At 42.7% G+C, this 19,021-nt stretch overlaps 1 protein-coding gene across 1 annotated transcript in view; it reads left to right on the top strand.

The window, feature by feature from the left end:
- Positions 1-19,021, top strand: part of FCSK (fucose kinase) — a 394,768-nt gene that overhangs the window by 125,169 nt on the left and 250,578 nt on the right. Inside the window, 1 exon segment of the mRNA XM_030203610.1 lies at positions 16,513-16,632. Coding sequence (XP_030059470.1) covers positions 16,513-16,632 — 120 coding nt within the window.

Here is a 19,021-nt window from a genome sequence, read left to right as displayed (position 1 = left end):
GAATCCAGCATCACTCCCAAAACCTTCACTGAAGAGGAGAAAGAGTAAACCTGTTGACCAGTTGCAATGCCGGATTCCATAGACACTGCATGAGCGATTGATCAGCAAGAGCTTTGTTTTTTCTGTTTAACTTTAATCTATGCACCATCCTCCTATGCTCGACAGTATGGATTATCAATTGCAAAATAGGCAATTCGGCAGCAACATCTTTTTGAATTGGAAGAATGGTTATGTCGTCTGCATAACTAAAAGTCACAATCCCTAATTTCTCCAATTAAAAACCCAACATATGTATATACACATTAAATAATAAGAGAGACAGCGGAGATCCTTGTGGGACCCCACAAGCATTACTCCAGTAGTCTGACCGATCACCTAACATTTTAACTCTGTATCTTCTGCTGAAAAGGAAGCCATGGAACCAAGATCTTACCGTACCTGAAATACCAATGGCATCCAAAATCCACAGTAGAATATCAGTCAGCCAAATGGAATGCCTTTTTCCCTTCACTAAGCCACAATCGAACTGTACCAAATAACATACCCATTACAGTTTCTGTACTAAAATTAGATTGAAACCCTGATTGTGAAAAATGAAGGATATTGTGCTGCTCCAAATAATATAATTGAGCAGCAACCACCCCCTCCATTAATTTCACAAACGGCGGTCTACTCTGGTTGCCTAATCTCAGCTCCGGGTTCTGCTACCTTCTTTCGGTGTGATAGGTGCACCCAGGTACTTCGTTCAGCTATTTTTACAGTTGTGGGGGTACTCAGGAGTACTTGGTATGGACCTTCCCAGTGAGGTGAAGCCCAGTTTTCCTCTTGATGACTTTGATTAGGACCCCGTCTCCTGCTTGGACCTTTCCGAGCTCAATAAGTTCAGGATTTGTGGACCGAAGAGCACTACTGACCAACAACAGAAAATGAAAAACAGAATGGAAGCGGTAAAGGGATGGCCCCCAAGTGGGTTCGTGTGTGAACAATTTCAAACAGCTCAAAACTATCTCCCCTTTGCCTATAGAAGAACCAAGGGTGCCAATCTCTATCTAGTATCTTATATGAAATCAGCCAAAAGTGTACCAATTCTCCAGTGTTAGGGGTCTAGGTAATGGTATGCTTCCCTGTTCGAGTTTAAGTAGACCAATCCCATAGAGGTTGATTGTTTCTAAAGTAAGAGTCCCAGGGCCTGTGGTCCAACTGTCAAGTAAAGGTTCACACAATATACAAAACCTGATGTAAGGACTCCAGGCAGTGTTATCAGGACCAGGATCCCAACTCAAAACAGGCATGAGAAGGTTTAAAATGTTATACCCTGTTTCCCCGAAAGTAAGACATCCCCCGAAAATAAGATCTAGTAGAGGTTTTCCTGAATTGGTAGATATAAGGCCTCCCCTGAAAGTAAGACCTAGCAAATTTTTGTTTGAAAGCAGGGCCACCGAGAGCCGGACAAGGCTGCCCCCCCTCCACCCACCCTCCGTCGCTCCCGGAACTAACCTTAAACGCCTCCTTTCACCTTCGCAGCAAGCAGTAGCAGGGCAGACCTCTCCTTCCTTCTGTGTCCCGCCCTCGCAGATGTTACATCAGGCGAGGGCGGGACATGGAAGGAAGGAGTGGCCTGCCCTGCTGCTGCTTGCTGTGAAGGTGAAAGGAGGCGTTTAAGGTTAGTTCCGGGAGCAACGGAGGGCGGGCGGGCCAACCCCGATGTTTCCCCCAAAAATAAGACAGCCCCTGAAAATAAGACCTAGCGCATTTTTGGGGGCAAAAATTAATATAAGACAGTGTCTTATTTTCGGGGAAACACGGTACCAGTTCTTTCACAAATGTTGGAGCAATACAAAATGTAAATCCTCTTTTTATCAACAAAACTGTTGCTAGCAAGGCAGTGAGAATAATGACAAAAATGAAATAAATGAAAACTCTAGAGCCGTAAGTCCCCAATCATCAATGTTACAATGATCAGTATGAAGGGGGTGCGTTCAATATAACAACATTCAGTATGAAGTATGGCTTATTCAAGTTTTGTTAAATGACATACAGGTAGCAGACTTCAGATATCTGAAGCAGGAAGTATGGTTTTGCAGCTTCACAGCAGCGGCTGATAAGGCCTCAATTCAGAAAGGTCCAAAGTAAATAGGATCCTTCCAAGTTGTATGTGCAGGATCTTCAAACTGATCTGGAATGACATTAGACAGAAAAACTTCTCTGTTAACATTTTCTTCATATATGTTGCCAGTGATTCCTCAGCCTCCTCATGACTCTTTTCCAGTGAGGCAAACTGAGGGATCACATACTGCCTTCCAAACAAAATTTCAGAGGGAGTTAATCCTGTCCTCCCTGCTGGTGTTATATGCATAGGCAGTATATCCAATTCTTTCCGGTTTCTGCCATTATCTTTCTCCAGTGGCATAGAAAGGGGGGGGGGGGGCGGTGGGGCGGTCCGCCCCGGGTGCACGCGCTGGGGGGGGGGTGTCGGCTCGCTGGTTCCCTGCTCTTTCTGCTCTGAAACAGGTTACTTCCTGTTCTGGGGCAGAGAAAGCAGGGAAGCAGCAGAGCCGATGCAGCTCTCAGTGACGTGCACTGGGGGCGGATCGGCCCTCCCGCCTGCCCCCCCCCCCCCCCCCGCTGAAAGGTAGGGTGCGTTTTGGGGGGGGGATGCGCTCCGGAGGGGGGGCGCCGTGCCCTGCACCTGGGGGGGGGGGGTGACCCGCCCCGCCCCGGGTGTCAGGCACCCTCGCTACGGCACTGTCTTTCTCAATCTGCTTTTGAAGATGCCATTGTGTCTTTCCACCAGTCCTGCTGACTGGGGGTGGTAGGCACAATGGTTCCTCAGGTCAATGACCAATTGTTTCCCTAACAGAGAAATGATGGAGTTCACAAAATGGGGGCCATTGTCACTATAAATCTTTCTGGAATGCCATACCATGGTATGACTTCTTTTACCAAGGCCTTAGCCACTGTCAGGGCGTCAGCTGTCTTGCTTAGGAACGTCTCTACCCATTTTGAAACATATAAGCAATATTTCTTGTTTTCACCTGTATTCAATTCAATAAAATCCAGTCTTCCCTGAAAATTGTGCTTAGCACAAAGCATACATTGTGAACAGATAATTTTTAAAGTATTGTGAAAACCAGTGTGCTGTGAATATTCTGTATGCTGTGAATATTCTTGTTACCATCCCTCCTGTTGAGACATGGCTTAGCCCATGGCTCACTATTGCAACATAATATTTTCTTAAGACAGCGTCTAGTAATGGAAGGATAAGATTAGAAACAAAAGCATTTTCTGGTAACAGCATTTTTTAAATTCTGTGGTAATTTATACAGGTCTTATAATTTATTTGCTATAAACAGACCATTAACAGTTAAAATAAAACAGCACATATCTTATTATGTGAACAGAAACATTATGAAACAGGAAACAATCAGTTGCTTTAGTAAGGTTGATGAACTGAGTAAAGGAACTAACATATGAGTTTACCCCTAACAAGCAGAAAGATATCATTATAATTCAAAATGCAACATATTTTAAGATTATACAAAAAGCAACACTCCTGCAATCAGACCAACAGTTTAAATGCCGGAGTAGAATTTAACAGTTCATCCAGTAAATGGAAATTTCACAAATAAGTCTAACGAAAGTCTCCTTCCAGCGATGCAGCTGTAGGTATCACTGTTTGGATACTATACGGTTCTGTATAGATTGGGTGAAATTCTTCTTATATACCAGATGGTCAGGCTGATATTTGTAATTAGAGTGTCACATCGGAGGTAACATCATGCTTCTGAAAGGTGCCAACTTAGAGTGAAAACAATAAATCAAGTAAGCATAGCAGAGCAATGAGAACTTCATAGTTGTTTATAGACCTGAGGTCATAAAGGTCACAGTTTCCAACAAGTGAAACAATCTATTTAATGTCTGGCCTGTTCTTGAACAAAATGGCATCAGCTCAGTGCTGTTCTCAGGTTTATACTTTATGCAATTCTGGTTAAAGTTAAAATCAATTGTTATTCTAGCCTATCGCAAAAGAGTATATCATAATTCATATACATTTCCCTGTTCAAACACTTTCACTTACACATACCTTCTGACCTACGTACAGTGTACTTTCTAGGTATGCTAGGTATGCTGTCGTGTGACCTTTCACAAGATGCACTGTCAAATAGTGCACCCAACTTACACATTAACAGCTATTATGTCTCATTACAAATCATTTAGTTGAACATCTCTGTAACCTTTCACATAGGATTACCCAAGAATGACTTGGAGATTTCATCCAACTGCTTCTCAATTTGACTCCCTACAATTCAAAACATAAATGTAAATCTTTATCATGGTAGATTTCAGCTTTTCTGAATAACCAGGTGTGAGCATCTGCTTAAAATCATGATAGGCATATTTCAGTTATAAAAAAAACATATTAAAGTCCTAAGTACTTGTCCTAAGAAAACTAATTAACAAAGAAGATTAGGGCAGTTTCCTAAAAAGGCACTTTCCTTTTTTTTCTAGAGCTGCACACAACAGTTTTGGGCAAAGCACATAATCTAAAAGCTCATCTAGATACACTCTTCCTGGGAGGTATCTCTCCGAAATCTCAGTTACCTGGGGTACAGAACATACAAATATCTATCATGAGACCTAAGAATTAAACACATTTAATATTTAACTAAATTTAAAGGTAAAATCAGTTGCGTATAATCTTATTAGGGCAACAGTCCAACAGGACCATGAAATCCTGTTTTGTTATAAACCTCACAGTCAAGCTGCAACAGATAATATGGTCCCTTTTGTTTATTAGGGAGGAATGCAACCAGCTGGAAATAAGAAAACTGCATTACAAAAATGAAACTCTTTCAGGTGTACTGTGGGCAACGCCACCGTGGTCCATGATATCAACTTTGACCAGGCACCCACTATGGAGTTAAATTAGAGTCCAGATCCTGTGTCACATATGGGCCTTCCTCAATTTTGTAAGCCTCTAACCCCCTTTCGGTTGGTATACAATTACTTGGCACATACTGCGTTTACCACTTTCAGGCTCAAAACTTCTATTAATTTAGACAATTATTATGCCCCACCTGCATTCTTTACTATGATAGTTTCAGGGGATAAAGGCAATAATTTTGCATCATCAAATTTTACAACTGTGCATCCAGCTCCAGTATCACATAGGAAAGTAATTTCTTTATTCCCGACCATAAAGGTTATCTGAGGCAACACGTGGCTTTCAAGGTAATCCTAAACTCTTTCTAGTCCAAACCCAGTCATACAATGACTACAACTTGCATAAATTGTAAAGATTTTTTTTAAAGGCAGACCTTGGGAAAATTGGTCTTTAACCTTGAAAACTAGGAAAAATGATGCTAGCATGAGCCTGTCAGGAAATTATCTAGCGAAGAAACATACCAAAGAGAATTAAGAAGAATTAATGCTAAGTTTGAACGCAATCTAATAGGAAAATCTCCCTGAAAGAAAGCATAAACTGGACTGTACTTATGCCCACACATACTTATGAAGGATAGCAAAAGGCAAGTTATGGCAGTTTACATTGTACAATTTAATATCCTGAGCCGTTAAGGGAAGAACAGTACATACGCAAACTTCAGAGACTGATTTTTTTTTTATCATGCTCCCGCTTCCACAAACCATTTACAAGTTCTTCCTCCAATAAAGAGTGTCATGCACCTTTCAGTAAATCACAGAATTAAAATTCAAATATAATGCAACAAAATCAGCTGTAAGAAGAAAAATCCTAATGAGGCAGACAAAGACTGCATTCTTGGCTGACCTTTACAAAGATTAGATCAGGCAAGAAATATCTTTAAGGAAAGTTTTTTCCTAAAGAAAAAGAAACTCTAATTGTGGAATGTGAAGTATTTAAGCTTAGTAATAATTCAGTTCTGCTTACTCTCCATAAAAATATTCATTAGAAGGGAATCCTCTAGTATTCCTGGTAAAAACAAAATTTTAAATGATCAAAAACTCTCAAGTACAATGCATTGTTTGCTATAGAATATATCGTTCTTCCTATGTAGAAAAAACAAAAATGACATTTCTTCAATTAAAATTTTTTTTTTCCTTTTACAAGATTCTGGGAAACAGTCTTGGGCTTCTTAGGATTAGTGATCTCATAATTTCCTATATGTTGTAGTAACTTCTAACATGATGCAACAGTTAATTTACTATCAAATCCAAACTTCTTTTTCCATTTATTTAAATACAACACAGTATCTGGATTACGTTTATGCATAAACTTAGGGTCTCCACAAAGGATCTCTTGCTTTGGAGTCCTCGTAAAACACAACGCAGACATGCACACATAACAAGCTTACAACATAAATTCCTCATACCTATTAAACTGTTGGTTTCAGGAATTCCAAATTACTACCAACTCTCTCTTGTCTTTAACGTGCACACAGAGTTTGTTTATTCCAGTAGCCCTCTCACACTGGCTATGGCTGAGCAGATCCCAGATCCCAGACTTGTTTTCACACTAAGCCAAAAAAGAAAGAGTCCGCACTCCTCTGCGAGCGGGTTCCAAACCTTGGACTTCTTTCTCATTCCCAGCTTGAAAGGAAAAAAAAGTCCTTGCTCCAAATCTCAGTCACTAATTTAAATGACACACTAAAAGACAAACAAAACACAACATTACCTAAGTTGGTCCCATGAGATTCGTGATGCACAGAAAGAAAACGTCACTCTTCCAAGTGTCAGAAGAATCGGCCCCTTTTTACAGGAATGCCCTGGGGGACTTTTAATTCAAGGATTTATTCAAAATCCATGTGCACAACAGTTCCGATCCTGACAGAAGGAAAAGTTATTGGTTCCAGCTCGAAGGACCAAGCTGTTAAAAGAATTTTAATTAACATACTCACGAATCTCAAAACACCAAACCGGCTTAGACACAAACAGGTTTATTTCTTGCAAGAAAGAGACAAAAATCCAACATCAGTCTGGAGGTTGTCTGACTCAAAAAAAAAAAAAAAACCCCTTCTGCTCTTATAAACCTTTCTCCTAAAATGCCTACGTTCAGTTCCACAGTGTCTTGTGTCTGTCATCACAAAAACATTTTAACATGGTACAGTTCTAGACGGTTAGTAAGGTAGCTGGTCAAAAGCATATCTAAGAACATTCAGTTCTACTTGCAATGCACAAGGTCAGAGCTGAATCTACATTTACTTAGAAATTGTAAGAATGATTAACCCTGTATTAACAGAATATTTTCTCTACAGAAAGTGAAATCAATTTTGGCTGAAGCTGTAAAAGTCATCAACTGTATCAAATCAGGTCGCATTAAACCTCACCTTACTTTGTCTCGTGAAAGAACTACAAACTGTGAAGAGATGGGAGAAGATCGCCAAAGTCCTGGCAAGGTTTCAGAAGCTGAGAGAAGTGGTGTACACTTTTCCAGTGTCGCACCAGGAATTTCAGCATGCTGTTTGTTACAGGACAATTACTGACTGGAAAAACTAGCATACATGGCTGACATCTTTGAGCAAATGAATTGAACTGGACAATGCAAGGGGCACCAAGAATGTACTTATTTGGTATGGATCTAACCTTGAGCTGTAGCATCAAGAAGTTGGACGGGGCTCCTTGAACATGTTCAAACTGGCTAGCAATAGCATGCGCCCTGAAAACCGAACCTGTTGAATGTGGTGGTTAAACATTTGAGCAGTATTCATGACAAGTTTAAACATGACTTCAAGCTGACTAACATGAACTGGATTTGCAGCCAACTTTGCTTCATTTATGGAGAATCCATCTATAGGGATTCATACAAGCAAAATAATTTGGTTTCTTTTCATTTTATTCAAAATTTTCCCGCTTTTTAACAGGGGATTTTTTTCAGTTCATTTCATATTCAAGAGAAAATTTTTAACGCGTTTGTTTACTAAGCTGTGTTAAGCTCCTAGCATGGTTTTTACCATGTGGTAGACATTAGTGTGTACTCATGCTAACAGTTACATCATGTTAGGTTTTAATGTTTTTTTATTCAGGATCAAAAAGACAATACAGTGATCTGCTGAACAAAATTATAATATAAAGGCTACAATAAATTGTAGATTAACAAGTGAACATTGATAAGCGTGAACCAATGCACTACAAGACATGAGAAACAAGAAGAACTTCTGATCCCAATATTATAAACAACCTGCTACCACCTATTCCCAATACCTTTATCCCTCCATAACTCCACAGTGATGACCCATTGTCTGGACTCTTATGACTCCATCTTTATATTAGTGGCGTAGCTACGTGGGGCCTGAGGGGGCCTGAGCCCCTGTAGATTTCAGTGGGGACCCCCCTCCCGGCGAACCTGCCCCCGCCTACCTTCCGTTTTGCTGGCGGGGGACCCCACTCCCCGCCAGCCGACATCCTTCTGTTCTCTGAGCCTGACGTTCTGCACGTACAACGTGCAGGATGTCAGCATGCAAGGAAGAAGACTTTTCTCTGCCAGACAGTGCCGCTGCGTTCTACGGGAGAGGACATCGGCTGGCGGGGAGTGGGGTCCCCCGCCAGCAAAACGGAAGGTAGGCGGCGGCGGGGGAGGGTTCGCGGCGGGAGGGGGGTCGGCAGAGATGGGGGGCGACAATGGCGGCGGGAGGGGGGCAGCGGCAAGGGGGGGGGCTAAAATGTGCCCCCTCCCCTCGAGCTGTGGACCCCCCTCCCACGCAAGTCTGGCTACACCCCTGCTTTATATACTAGTAAAAAAGGCCAGTTTCTGTCAGAAATGAAACGGGCGCTAGCAAGGTTTTCCTCGGAATGTATGTTTGAGAGAGAGTGTGTGTGAGAGATGGACTGTGTGCGTCAGAGAGAGAATGAGAGAGAGACAGAGTGTGTGTGTGTGTTTGTGTGTGAGAGACAGAGTGTCTGTGTGTGTGACAGAGACAGAGAGTGTCAGAGAGAGTGTATGTGAGAGACAGTGAGTGTGTGCCCCCACCCCTTCTCCCCCCCCCTTTATGGTCTGAGGACCCCCTTCCACCCCCATCTATCTGGTCTCAGGACCCCCCTCACCCCCCCCTCCCTCTCCCCTGCCCCCCTTCTAGCCACCCATGTCCAGCGACCCTCCTCTCCCCCTGCAGCCACCCATGTCCAGCGACCCTCCTCTCCCCCTTTTCTCCTACACACCCATCTCCTCCTCTTCCGCCGCTCCTTGCCACTTTCTCTGCGAGCTTCTCTACTGCTCCCCCTGCCTGCCCATTATCTGTGCTGTGCTTCTGCCGGTCGCTGAGTTGTGTTCAGAGGGAGAGCGGGCAGGCGGTCTCCGACAGTCTGCTGAAGCCTTTCTTCTAGCTTAGCGGGGTAGGGCTGCCAAAATGCTCGTCCTGCTCTCTGGGTCTCTGTTTTGTAGCGCACAAAGCTCTGACAGTTTGGGCGCTGGACAGCTGAGGGGCGCACGCTATTTATCTGTTCACTGACAGCTTTTTTCTCCTTCACACCCACCTCCTCCTTCTCCTCCTCCACTCCCTGCCACTTGTTCCGCGAGTTTCCCTACTCCTCCCCCTCCCTGCCCGTTACTTGTGCTGTGCTTCAGCCGGTCGCTGAGTTGTGGACGGAGGGAGAGTGGGCGGGCGGTCTCCGACAGTGCGCTGAAGCCGGTTCTCTGTTTTGTAGCGCGTGCAGCTCTGACAGTTAGGGAGTGCGACAGCTGATGGGTGTGAGGCTGGGTTTTTTTTCACTGTGTTGTTTGATGCCAGATTTGCGTATGGCAGTGTGTGTGTGGGGGGGGGATCAGCTGTGAGTGACGTCAGCCTGGCTACGGAGTCTAGCTCAGCAACGCCGAAGGAGCTACGGACACAGGCAAGACATTAGAACGTTGGTGGTGAGAATTATTATGTAGGATAGCAGAAACAGTTACTGCATGTTAAACCAGCCAGCACAATAGAAATCCCTGCTACCTGTTTGTCGCAGACATGGCAGGGCAGAGTGGAGGTATGGCCAGCTGTAACAGCTAGTGTATGGTTCAATTGACAACTGCCCGAATGAGAAACTGGGAAGAAGCAGGGGAGGTGCATCCCTCCGGACTTCCTCCCCATATCTGATTCCCCCCCAAAGAGCAGCCCCCCCCATTCTGATCGCCCCTGTAAAAGGTCCCAAAGAGCACTCCCTAAAGCAACCTACCTAACACACTGACCCCCAGGACAAGTATCGCTCCACTCCCATCCTGGTGCTGCCTTGGGTTCAGAATGGTGTTGATGACCTCTAGTGGTAGTGTCGCAGCATTACTGTCAGGGGTCATCCTTCCTTCCATCCTCCCATACTCAAGTTCAGTGAAGTACCTTTGGGACATTTCAACTGCTGATGAAAAGTGAACATCCACTTTTGTTCTCGTTATTGATGTATTGCTACTGTTTTCAATGACACACCTTTGTGAAGTGTCTAAAGAGTTTGGATCAGGAACTTGGTGTGATTCTTTAGTATAGAGCCAAACATTGAGTGCCTCAGTTTTTCAAGACGTGCAAATGTTAACTGATATTTCAAGCCTTCTATTTCTGTTTATTATTCTTGGCAACTGTTCAATGAATGTTTTGACTACTCTGCGATTTTTAATGACATATTTGAGAGATATTTTGAATAAAAAAATCTGCAATTCCTTTTGTAGTCTGGATGTAATGAATGCATTTCATAATAAAACATTATGAATTGCTGAGGATTGTAGATTAGTAGTGTATAAATGTTTAAAAATAAATAATCAAGGCCCTCATTTACAAAAACCTCTGCATTAACTGTTAGGGGAGCTCCCAGCATTATGATGTGCAATTAAAAGAAAATGTCATTACAACTTGTTAACTGCTGTACCTCTTGAGGTGGCATTAACACTTGGTAAGGACCCATACATTAAACTGTAGTGTGCAGGACATAACCATTTCATGCCCACTTTCACATTAGCTGTTTAATGTGGAAATCATCATGTGCTGTTAAGGCTCTGTGAGGCTGATGTAGAAAGCTATCACAAGCAGAAGCATGCAGTTACTTTGAAGAGCACAATGCAGAAGCTGACTTGTACAGTACATAAGGGTGCACAGTATGTTAAAATGACTGGTAATGAGGCCATTAGGTAGTCTTCCACAATGCATAGAAGTAAACAGGTCATTTTAATGCATGCACAACATGTGAAATTCACTGCCAGGTCCGAGGCAGCAGTTTTTGGAATTTATTGTCAGGGCTCGATACTCAGCTTGTGACGATCAGCATTTTGACAACTGCCATTGATGTTATACCCGGAAATTCAGCCGGGCCATGTCCGTGCTCCAGCATTGATGGGCAGATGATCAGAAGCAAATGTGGGCACTAGAGGCTATTAGTGCCATACTAGCGCCTGCGTTTGCTACCGCCCAATTATCAGAGCCCCCGAGCATGTGAAACAATGCGCTCGCAGGCTCTGAACGCAACTAGCATGCAAATACATGCTAAACAGGGCTCTTAGTGCAAGTAGCATGCAAATGCATGCTAAACATATTCATCCCCAATGATCAGCGAGTAGCACGCCAAACATTGGCGCACTGTCCACGGCAAACCCTATGCCAGCTTGGAGCTGGCGTTAGGGTTTGCAGACCATTGGGGAGGAACGCATTTTCATGCTAGCAGAGCCCCCCAATACAAACCCCTCCCTCTCCCAATACAAACCCCTCCCTCTCACCCCCCCAAAAAGCTCTGGTGGCCCGCAAATCAAACCCCCCCCCCCCAAACTTGGTGGTCTAGTAGCCCTCTTTCCTGCCCCCCCCCCCCCCACCATTGTTGGAGAAGGGAGGTACACTCCCTCCTCTTCCAGCAGCACCACCTTGAAAATGACGGTGCCCAGCCCTGCCCAGTGTATCCTGGGATGTGCTGGGGGTGGGTGGGCTGCACACCATGTAAGGGATCTCCAGCCCCTCCTGAACTTGTGTCAGTGGGGGTTGGGGGGACTGGAGGTCCGCTGGACCTCCAGCCTCTTTGTCGCTAGCATGGGGTGGGGGTTCGGTGGGGGCACACTTGTCAAACAAATGCAGGAGGATTGTGCCTGAGTGCATGTTCAGGCACAATCCTCTTGCACTTTACCCTAGGATCAGAGATAATAGCGCACATAAATTTTCATGCTATTATCTCTGATCATAGAGGTGGTAAAGTCCCACTGTTTGGAACAGTGCGGGGCTTTCAGTCATCTGGGCATGAATTTCCAGGTATACAGAGACAGTTAATTGCGATATTTGGAACTTAACTGGCTATAAAGAACCGCATAAAGATAGGATTCTATTTTATGTGTTCCTATTTATATGTGATTATCTTAGCTGGTAAAGTGCTGAAAATCAGCACTTAATTGGCTAAGTGCCAAGTCTGCTTCGGAATGCTCCCAAAATAACTGGTTTCAGCTTGGTCACTAACAGGGCATTTTCAGCGGCAGTAAGTGCTGCTGAGAATGCCTGGTTAGCCCTGGACAGGTGATTTAAATGGCCAGGAGCCTTTCCTGGCCGTTTAAATCATTTTGAATGTCATATTTCACCAGGCTACATTGGGAAAAATACCAAGTATTTCTGGATTTAGGGGTATATTTACTGATGTGCGTTAGTGTTTCTAACCTGCCCTTAAATTATGGGCGTGTTAGCGTTTAACACACGCAAACCATTTACGTGTGTTAAAAACGCTAACATGCCCATAGTGCACCTTAGTAAACATAGGCCTTAATAACCAATATGCTTTTTTGTTTTAGAGCCATCTTTTGGTGCAGGTACCAAAAGATGGCTTAATGTAGAAATATATTGGATATTATTTGAATATGTTTGATTTTTGACTGAAGATTTTTTCCTTGATGCAGCTTAGTGAAACAGGATCTCATTTCAGAATGTGAGTCTCCTGGAATGTATGTTGTAGGTGATTGGAAGGTTTTCATATTTGGTTGATGTTTCTCCAGATCCAGCCTCAGTCCTCCTCTCAATTAAATCGCTAAACTTAATTTATATTATTTAGGGGCCCTTTGACTAAGAAATGCTAAGAAATGGGTTTAGCGTGTCCTTACGCAGGCCTTTCCTGTTCACTTAGCTTATTTCGATTGTTAAAGTGATTTCTAGGTCAAATGGCTTTCAACTTCTTTTTTGCACTCACTATTAACTGGTAGAGTTGATTACTGTCATTCCTTGCTCGTCGGTTGTCCTAAGTATCAATCGAAGCATCTGCAGATAATTCAGAACACAGTAATCAGATTCCTTTATAGTGCCAAAGCCCAAGACCATATCATGCCTCTTTTGAGAGAACAACAGTGCCTACCAATTTCATTTAGGCTAAGTTTCAAAATGTTAATGTTGGCAAAGACACCATCTTGCCATGCACCTGCTCACCCAACTCTGATTGAAAAGCATAAGCTTTAACATCAGGCTTTCTTTGTTGCTAGTCATCGCCAACAATTAGAAAGATGTAGAAGTCCTTGGAAGGCCAAAATGAAGCCAGCAACCATGCTTAAGATAGCTATATTAAGCAGGGCATGGAGTAGCTCGATGGCTAAGCACCCATCTCCCAGATGACATCTATATCTATATATATATCTATATCTATATCTATATATATATATATATATATATTTATTTTTTTTTCTGTTCAGTTTTGGTTACCGTATCTCAAAAAAGATATAGCGGAATTAGAAAAGGTTAAAAAAAAAGAGCAACCAAAATGATAAAAGGGATAGAACTCCTCTCGTATAAGGAAAGGCTAAAGAGGTTAGGGCTCTTCAGCTTGGAAAAGAGATGGATGAGGGGATATATGATTGAGGTCTACAAAATCCTGAGTGGTGTAGAACGAGTAGAAGTAAATAGATTTTTTACTGATTCCAAAAGTACAACGACTAGGGGACACTCGAGGAAGTTACATGGAAATACTTTTAAAACAAATAGGAGGAAATATTTTTTTCACTCAATGAATAGTTCAGCTCTGGAACTCTTTGCCGGAGGATGTGGTAATCAGCGGTTAGCATATCTGGGTTTTAAAAAGGTCTGGACAAATTCCTGGAGGAAATGTCCATAGTTTGCTATTGAGACAGACATGGGAAGCAACTGCTTGCCCTGGGATTTGTAGTATGGAGTGTTGCCATGATTTGGGTTTCTGCCAGGTGCTTGTGACCTGGCTTGGCCATTGTTTGGAAAACAGGATACTGGACTAGATGGACCATTGGTCTGACCCAGTATGGCTACTCTTATGTTCTTGTGTTCTGTATACTAATTTGAACCACCTTGATATGATTTTTTGAAAGATGGTATACCAAATAAAATGAAATAAATAAAATAAATTTCTAGTGAGGCTGTCAAAAGAGGGCTTTTTCCTTTTTCTTGAATTTCTGGTCATGCACTAGTGTTCACATTAGCATGCAGCCATATAAAAAATAACTACCGGAGTACTTACTGCTAACATATATCTAATGCAGCAAAAATGGCCAAAATGTGATGTGCTAAAGTGTTCTGTGTTAGTTTTGCCATCTGCATGCTTTGAACATGCAGCATTTATATTTTTAAAAACTTTGGGAGGGAGTGAATCAGGGGCGGAGATTGGATATGGAAGTGCTATTCAGCTGGTGCACCTGACATTAGCATTCACTAAGGGGCCCTTTTACTAAAGGGTTGCTGGGCAGCAACCCGGAACTACTGCCGGCCCAACTTGGTCATTGGCGGTAGTTCGACCTCAAGCACATACCATTTCCGGTGCTACAGAAAATAATTCTGTGATTTCTAGCGCAGTGCTAACCCTGCGGTAATTGCTGCCTGGTTACTGCGGAAACCCTTACAGCCACCTCAATGGGTGGTGGTAAGTGCTCCCTCCGCATGGCCACGCTGTAAGAATAATCTTACCATATGGCCATGTCTTTTTAGGAGCTTTATACCCGCTGTGGTAAAAAGGGCCCTGGTGCGCAGGAAATATAGTCCCCGCTGCTACTGTAAGGCCCCTTTTACCGCTGCTTGGTAAAAGGACCCCTAACTGAATAATACTGACTTAATGTGAGTGCTCTTAGCACCTTCTAAAGAGGAGGCGATAAGCACTCCTGTGTTGCTTTTTTTTTTCATGGCTGTGTGCTAATGCCAACATTGATGCAAAAACAGAAGAAACAAATCTTTGCAAGGATATACAAAGTAGAACAAAACAGCGAATTCGACTAAAAAATGGATGACGCTCCAGGTCAAAAAAATCTTTTATTGATCGATGAACACAACTCGACACAGCTGTGTTTTGGCCTATGGGGCCTGCATCAGGAGTCTAATTACAAAACAGCATATAAAAAGCTTTACTAATTCATATGCACATATTATTATTTCTTTATGTAGTTTTTATTAAACAAGACCTTGTTCATTACAACATATCCAAGATGTAATTTATACGAATATTGCATTCTGTGGATGCAAGATACGTCCTCCTTTAAAACATACAATGATGCTGTTCACAATATCATTCTACAAATTGTTTATAAAAATCCTTCCTTTACAATTATTTGTATTTTTATTAGACTTTTATTTCATTTTAATTAAATGTATACTAATTACTGTGTCGATATATTCAACATTATATTTGTTTTATGTCCATGTTACTTATTGCTTTTTATAAGCTGTTTTGTAATTAGACTCCTGATGCAGGCCCCATACTCCGAAACACAGCTGTGTCAAGTCGTGTTCATCGATCAATAAAAGTTTTTTTTTTTTTTTACCTGGAGCGTCATCCGTTTTTTTAGTCTACTTCGCTGTTTTGTTCTACTAATGCTAACATTCGCACACGGCCAAAAAATAATAATAGATAAAGGCCAATTTTATGGCCAACACTAGAAATAGGCTTTGCGCACAGTAAAGACCTGTGTAAAGATGCAATAAACCCATTTCATAGCACAGCTTAGCAAAAGGGCCACTAAGATTTTTTTATATGGTCCAATTTTAGGTAAGAGTATGTTTTCTGACATTTTGGACCTGATTTTTTAGCAGGTCACATATGTGAGAAGTTCAAAAAGGCACTTATTTTAAGCCTATGTTACAAAGGCAAAATAGGTGCCTCTGTACCTTTTACAAAATAGGCTTCCAGGCCCTTCCCAAATAGCGTGGAAATACCAACACACACATTTACACCTGCTCTGGGCATATACTTGCATATTTTATCAAATACGCAGGATATATTACAACTCTGCCCCTTTTTTGTTCAAACTCTGTCCCACATCACCTGTAAAAACTATGTTTTAACTGTATGAAGGTTTTCCCACATGTAAACACTGTTACTCCCCACATGAGTGAGGGACCAGTGACCAGCGATGTGTAATGAAGATAAAAAGACACAACAATTTTATTTTGTTGTGTCACTAGGATTAAGCAAGCTTAAAAGTTTACGCTGAAATGAAAAGTTTGACAAACACTGCCTTAAACCTGGAGTCATCTGCTTGCCATTCTTAGGAAGAGGATCTGCTATTCTTTGCTGTTCTCACAGGCAAAATGCAAGAAAATCCTCTTAGTAAACCTTTAGTCTGGTAGGATGGAATGAAGTCGTCTTACATCTGATTCTATTTTGTCTTTCCAGGTGTCTGGAATTGTCTTTTTCTCATTGGACACAGTTGAGCGTCTTTTGGCAACCCATGCCATTCCTCCACTAGATGCCTGCACCTACATGGGGCTTGACTCTGGGGCCCAACCTGTTCAGGTATTACCCTCCACATCTTGGTAGAAACAGTAGATCCAGTACCATGAGTTTAACCTAGTGGTTACTGAAGTGGTCTTGATCCTAGGGAACTGGGTTTAATTCCCACTGCAGCTCCTTGAGACTCTGGGCAAGTCACTTAACCCTCCATTGCCCCAGGTACAAATAAATATCTGTATATAATATGTAAAACTGCTTTGAATGTAGTTGCAAAAACCACAGAAAAGCAGTATATCAAGTCTCATTCCCTTTCCCTTAAACACCATTGCTATTGATTCGGCATGAAGAATTCTGACACTGAAGAATCTACTATGTTGTTCTCATAACACATAATCTATAAATTACTAAATAGCTAGCTAAACCAGCCCAACACTGGAAGTCTTGCTTTTCTTAATTTCCAGTTTGTTTACAATCAGTAAAAATATATAGTTTACTGCATGCAGGTAAGTTGAAATATGAGTTTTGCCAGATCGTGTGAGTCCTTGAAACTACATGCTGATCAGCTGGCTGCCAGACTGAGGGGATGAATGTTGAGTGACTAGAGAGAGAGATTCTAAATATTTGCAGAGGTAGAAATTAAATTTTAATGGGAAAAAGCGTGTCTGTTGACCAGGGACGTAGCCAGACCTTATGGTGGGAGGGGGCCAGAGCCCAACGTTGGAGACACATTTTGAGTGCCGCCCCGCCGCCACCCCCCCCCCCCCACTGCCTCGCTTCACCTCACCTCCCCCCCCACCACTGCCTCTCACCTTCTCACACCCCCCTCGCCTCCTCACACCCCCTCACCTCGCAAATACCTTTGCTTGCAGGGGTCCCCAACCGCCGCCAGCCAAAGCCTTCGTCAGCGCCTTCTCCAGCACAGCCATGTTCCTGCCCTGCTCTTCTTGCTCCTCCTGTCCTGTGTACATTGACACACCTTCTCTGTTTCACATAAAGGAGCGTCAGCGTGCACAGGACAGGAGAAGCAAGAAGAGCAGGGCAGGAACGCGGCTGCGCCAGAGACAACACTGAAGAAGGCTTCGGCTAGCGGAGGTTGGGGACCCCCGCCAGCCAAACCAAGGGCCTGGACATAATTTGCGGGGACCCAGGCCTCCGTGCCCCTCACCCCCCTGTAGCTACGCCCCTGCTGTTGACTAGAGGCTGAGGAAATGATCAATAAAGTTCAGTGCATGAACTTTGAGCTGAAGTTGGAAGCTGGCATGGTTTCTCAGTGATTGGAGGAAATGGATCACATGCAAGGAATGACCTGTGAAAATAGAGATTACCAATCCTAGCAGGAAGTCATTGCTAGCTTGAATTAGGGCTGTTCCGAATACTCATATTCTATTTGGCCAAATAGTGATTTAAATTCGAATATGAATAATCCAGGGCTCTACTGTGCTAAATTCTACTGGGAAAGAAAAACTTGATCACTGATTTCATGCTGCTTCTTTTATTATTTGTTATGTTAAAGTTCAATACCCATTATTCGTATTCGGCAAATAATATTTTTCATTATTTGTATTAATCTGAATAGTAAAATATGCTGTTTGGTACAACTCTAGCTTGAATTACAGATACCACAAATGTGAACATAAACACACAACTGGGGGTGGAGAACATCTACTATCAGGAAAAAATGAATCATTTGGTGGACCTTTGGCAAGTTAGCATGTTGGGCGCCTCACTATAATAACATACACTTTTTTAAAATCCCACAAATGGGGTTCTACATAATACAGTCTTAGTCTGCAAAGAAAATCCAGCAGAGGAGGAAACAGCAGGTAAGAAACACTTGTCTCTGACTCCTGTCAATTGGAGGACAATACACAGGGGGTAGAGAAAATAGACAACCTTCTGGGAGCAGCAGTAGCTCTGGTTCACCCTCTGCTCCCAACTCTTTTTTTCTGGCAATGATGGACTTAAATAGCAAAACTTTGCTGTGCGACCAATTAAATTAACAATCTGAGAAGGCCCCTCCTAAGCATTTGGGCTCAACCACTGTGCCTAGTTTTCCTATGCCTTAAACCCGCCCTATCTACTATACAGCAGCCTTTTAATCTCTGATTTCACAGTCATGGGAAAGGCCACAAGATGTGACATTGTGGCCTCTGTTTTAAATAGCGACACTTACATGTATGGATCAGTTACACGTGTACAGTAACTAGCTTTTTCAGACAGCTGATATTTACACATGGAGATCACAGAGATGCAGACATGCATAATTTAGGGTTGGCCAAGAATATTCAGGTGTACTTCCTATTTTCCGTAGGGAATACATATCTATGTTAAAATAATTTCCCTGTCGAATTTTGCACCAGCCTGTATCATGGACACATGCACAGATCTTTAAGAAGTGCTTATTTCACCCAGGGCTTTAGATGAGAGTATTAAGGGAATTATTCTTATTCCC

The sequence above is a fragment of the Microcaecilia unicolor genome, chromosome 5, assembly GCF_901765095.1.
Source record: "Microcaecilia unicolor chromosome 5, aMicUni1.1, whole genome shotgun sequence".
Lineage (NCBI taxonomy): Eukaryota > Metazoa > Chordata > Amphibia > Gymnophiona > Siphonopidae > Microcaecilia > Microcaecilia unicolor.
Note: the sequence above shows the minus strand (reverse complement) of the source record. Positions and strands in the feature narration are given on the sequence as shown.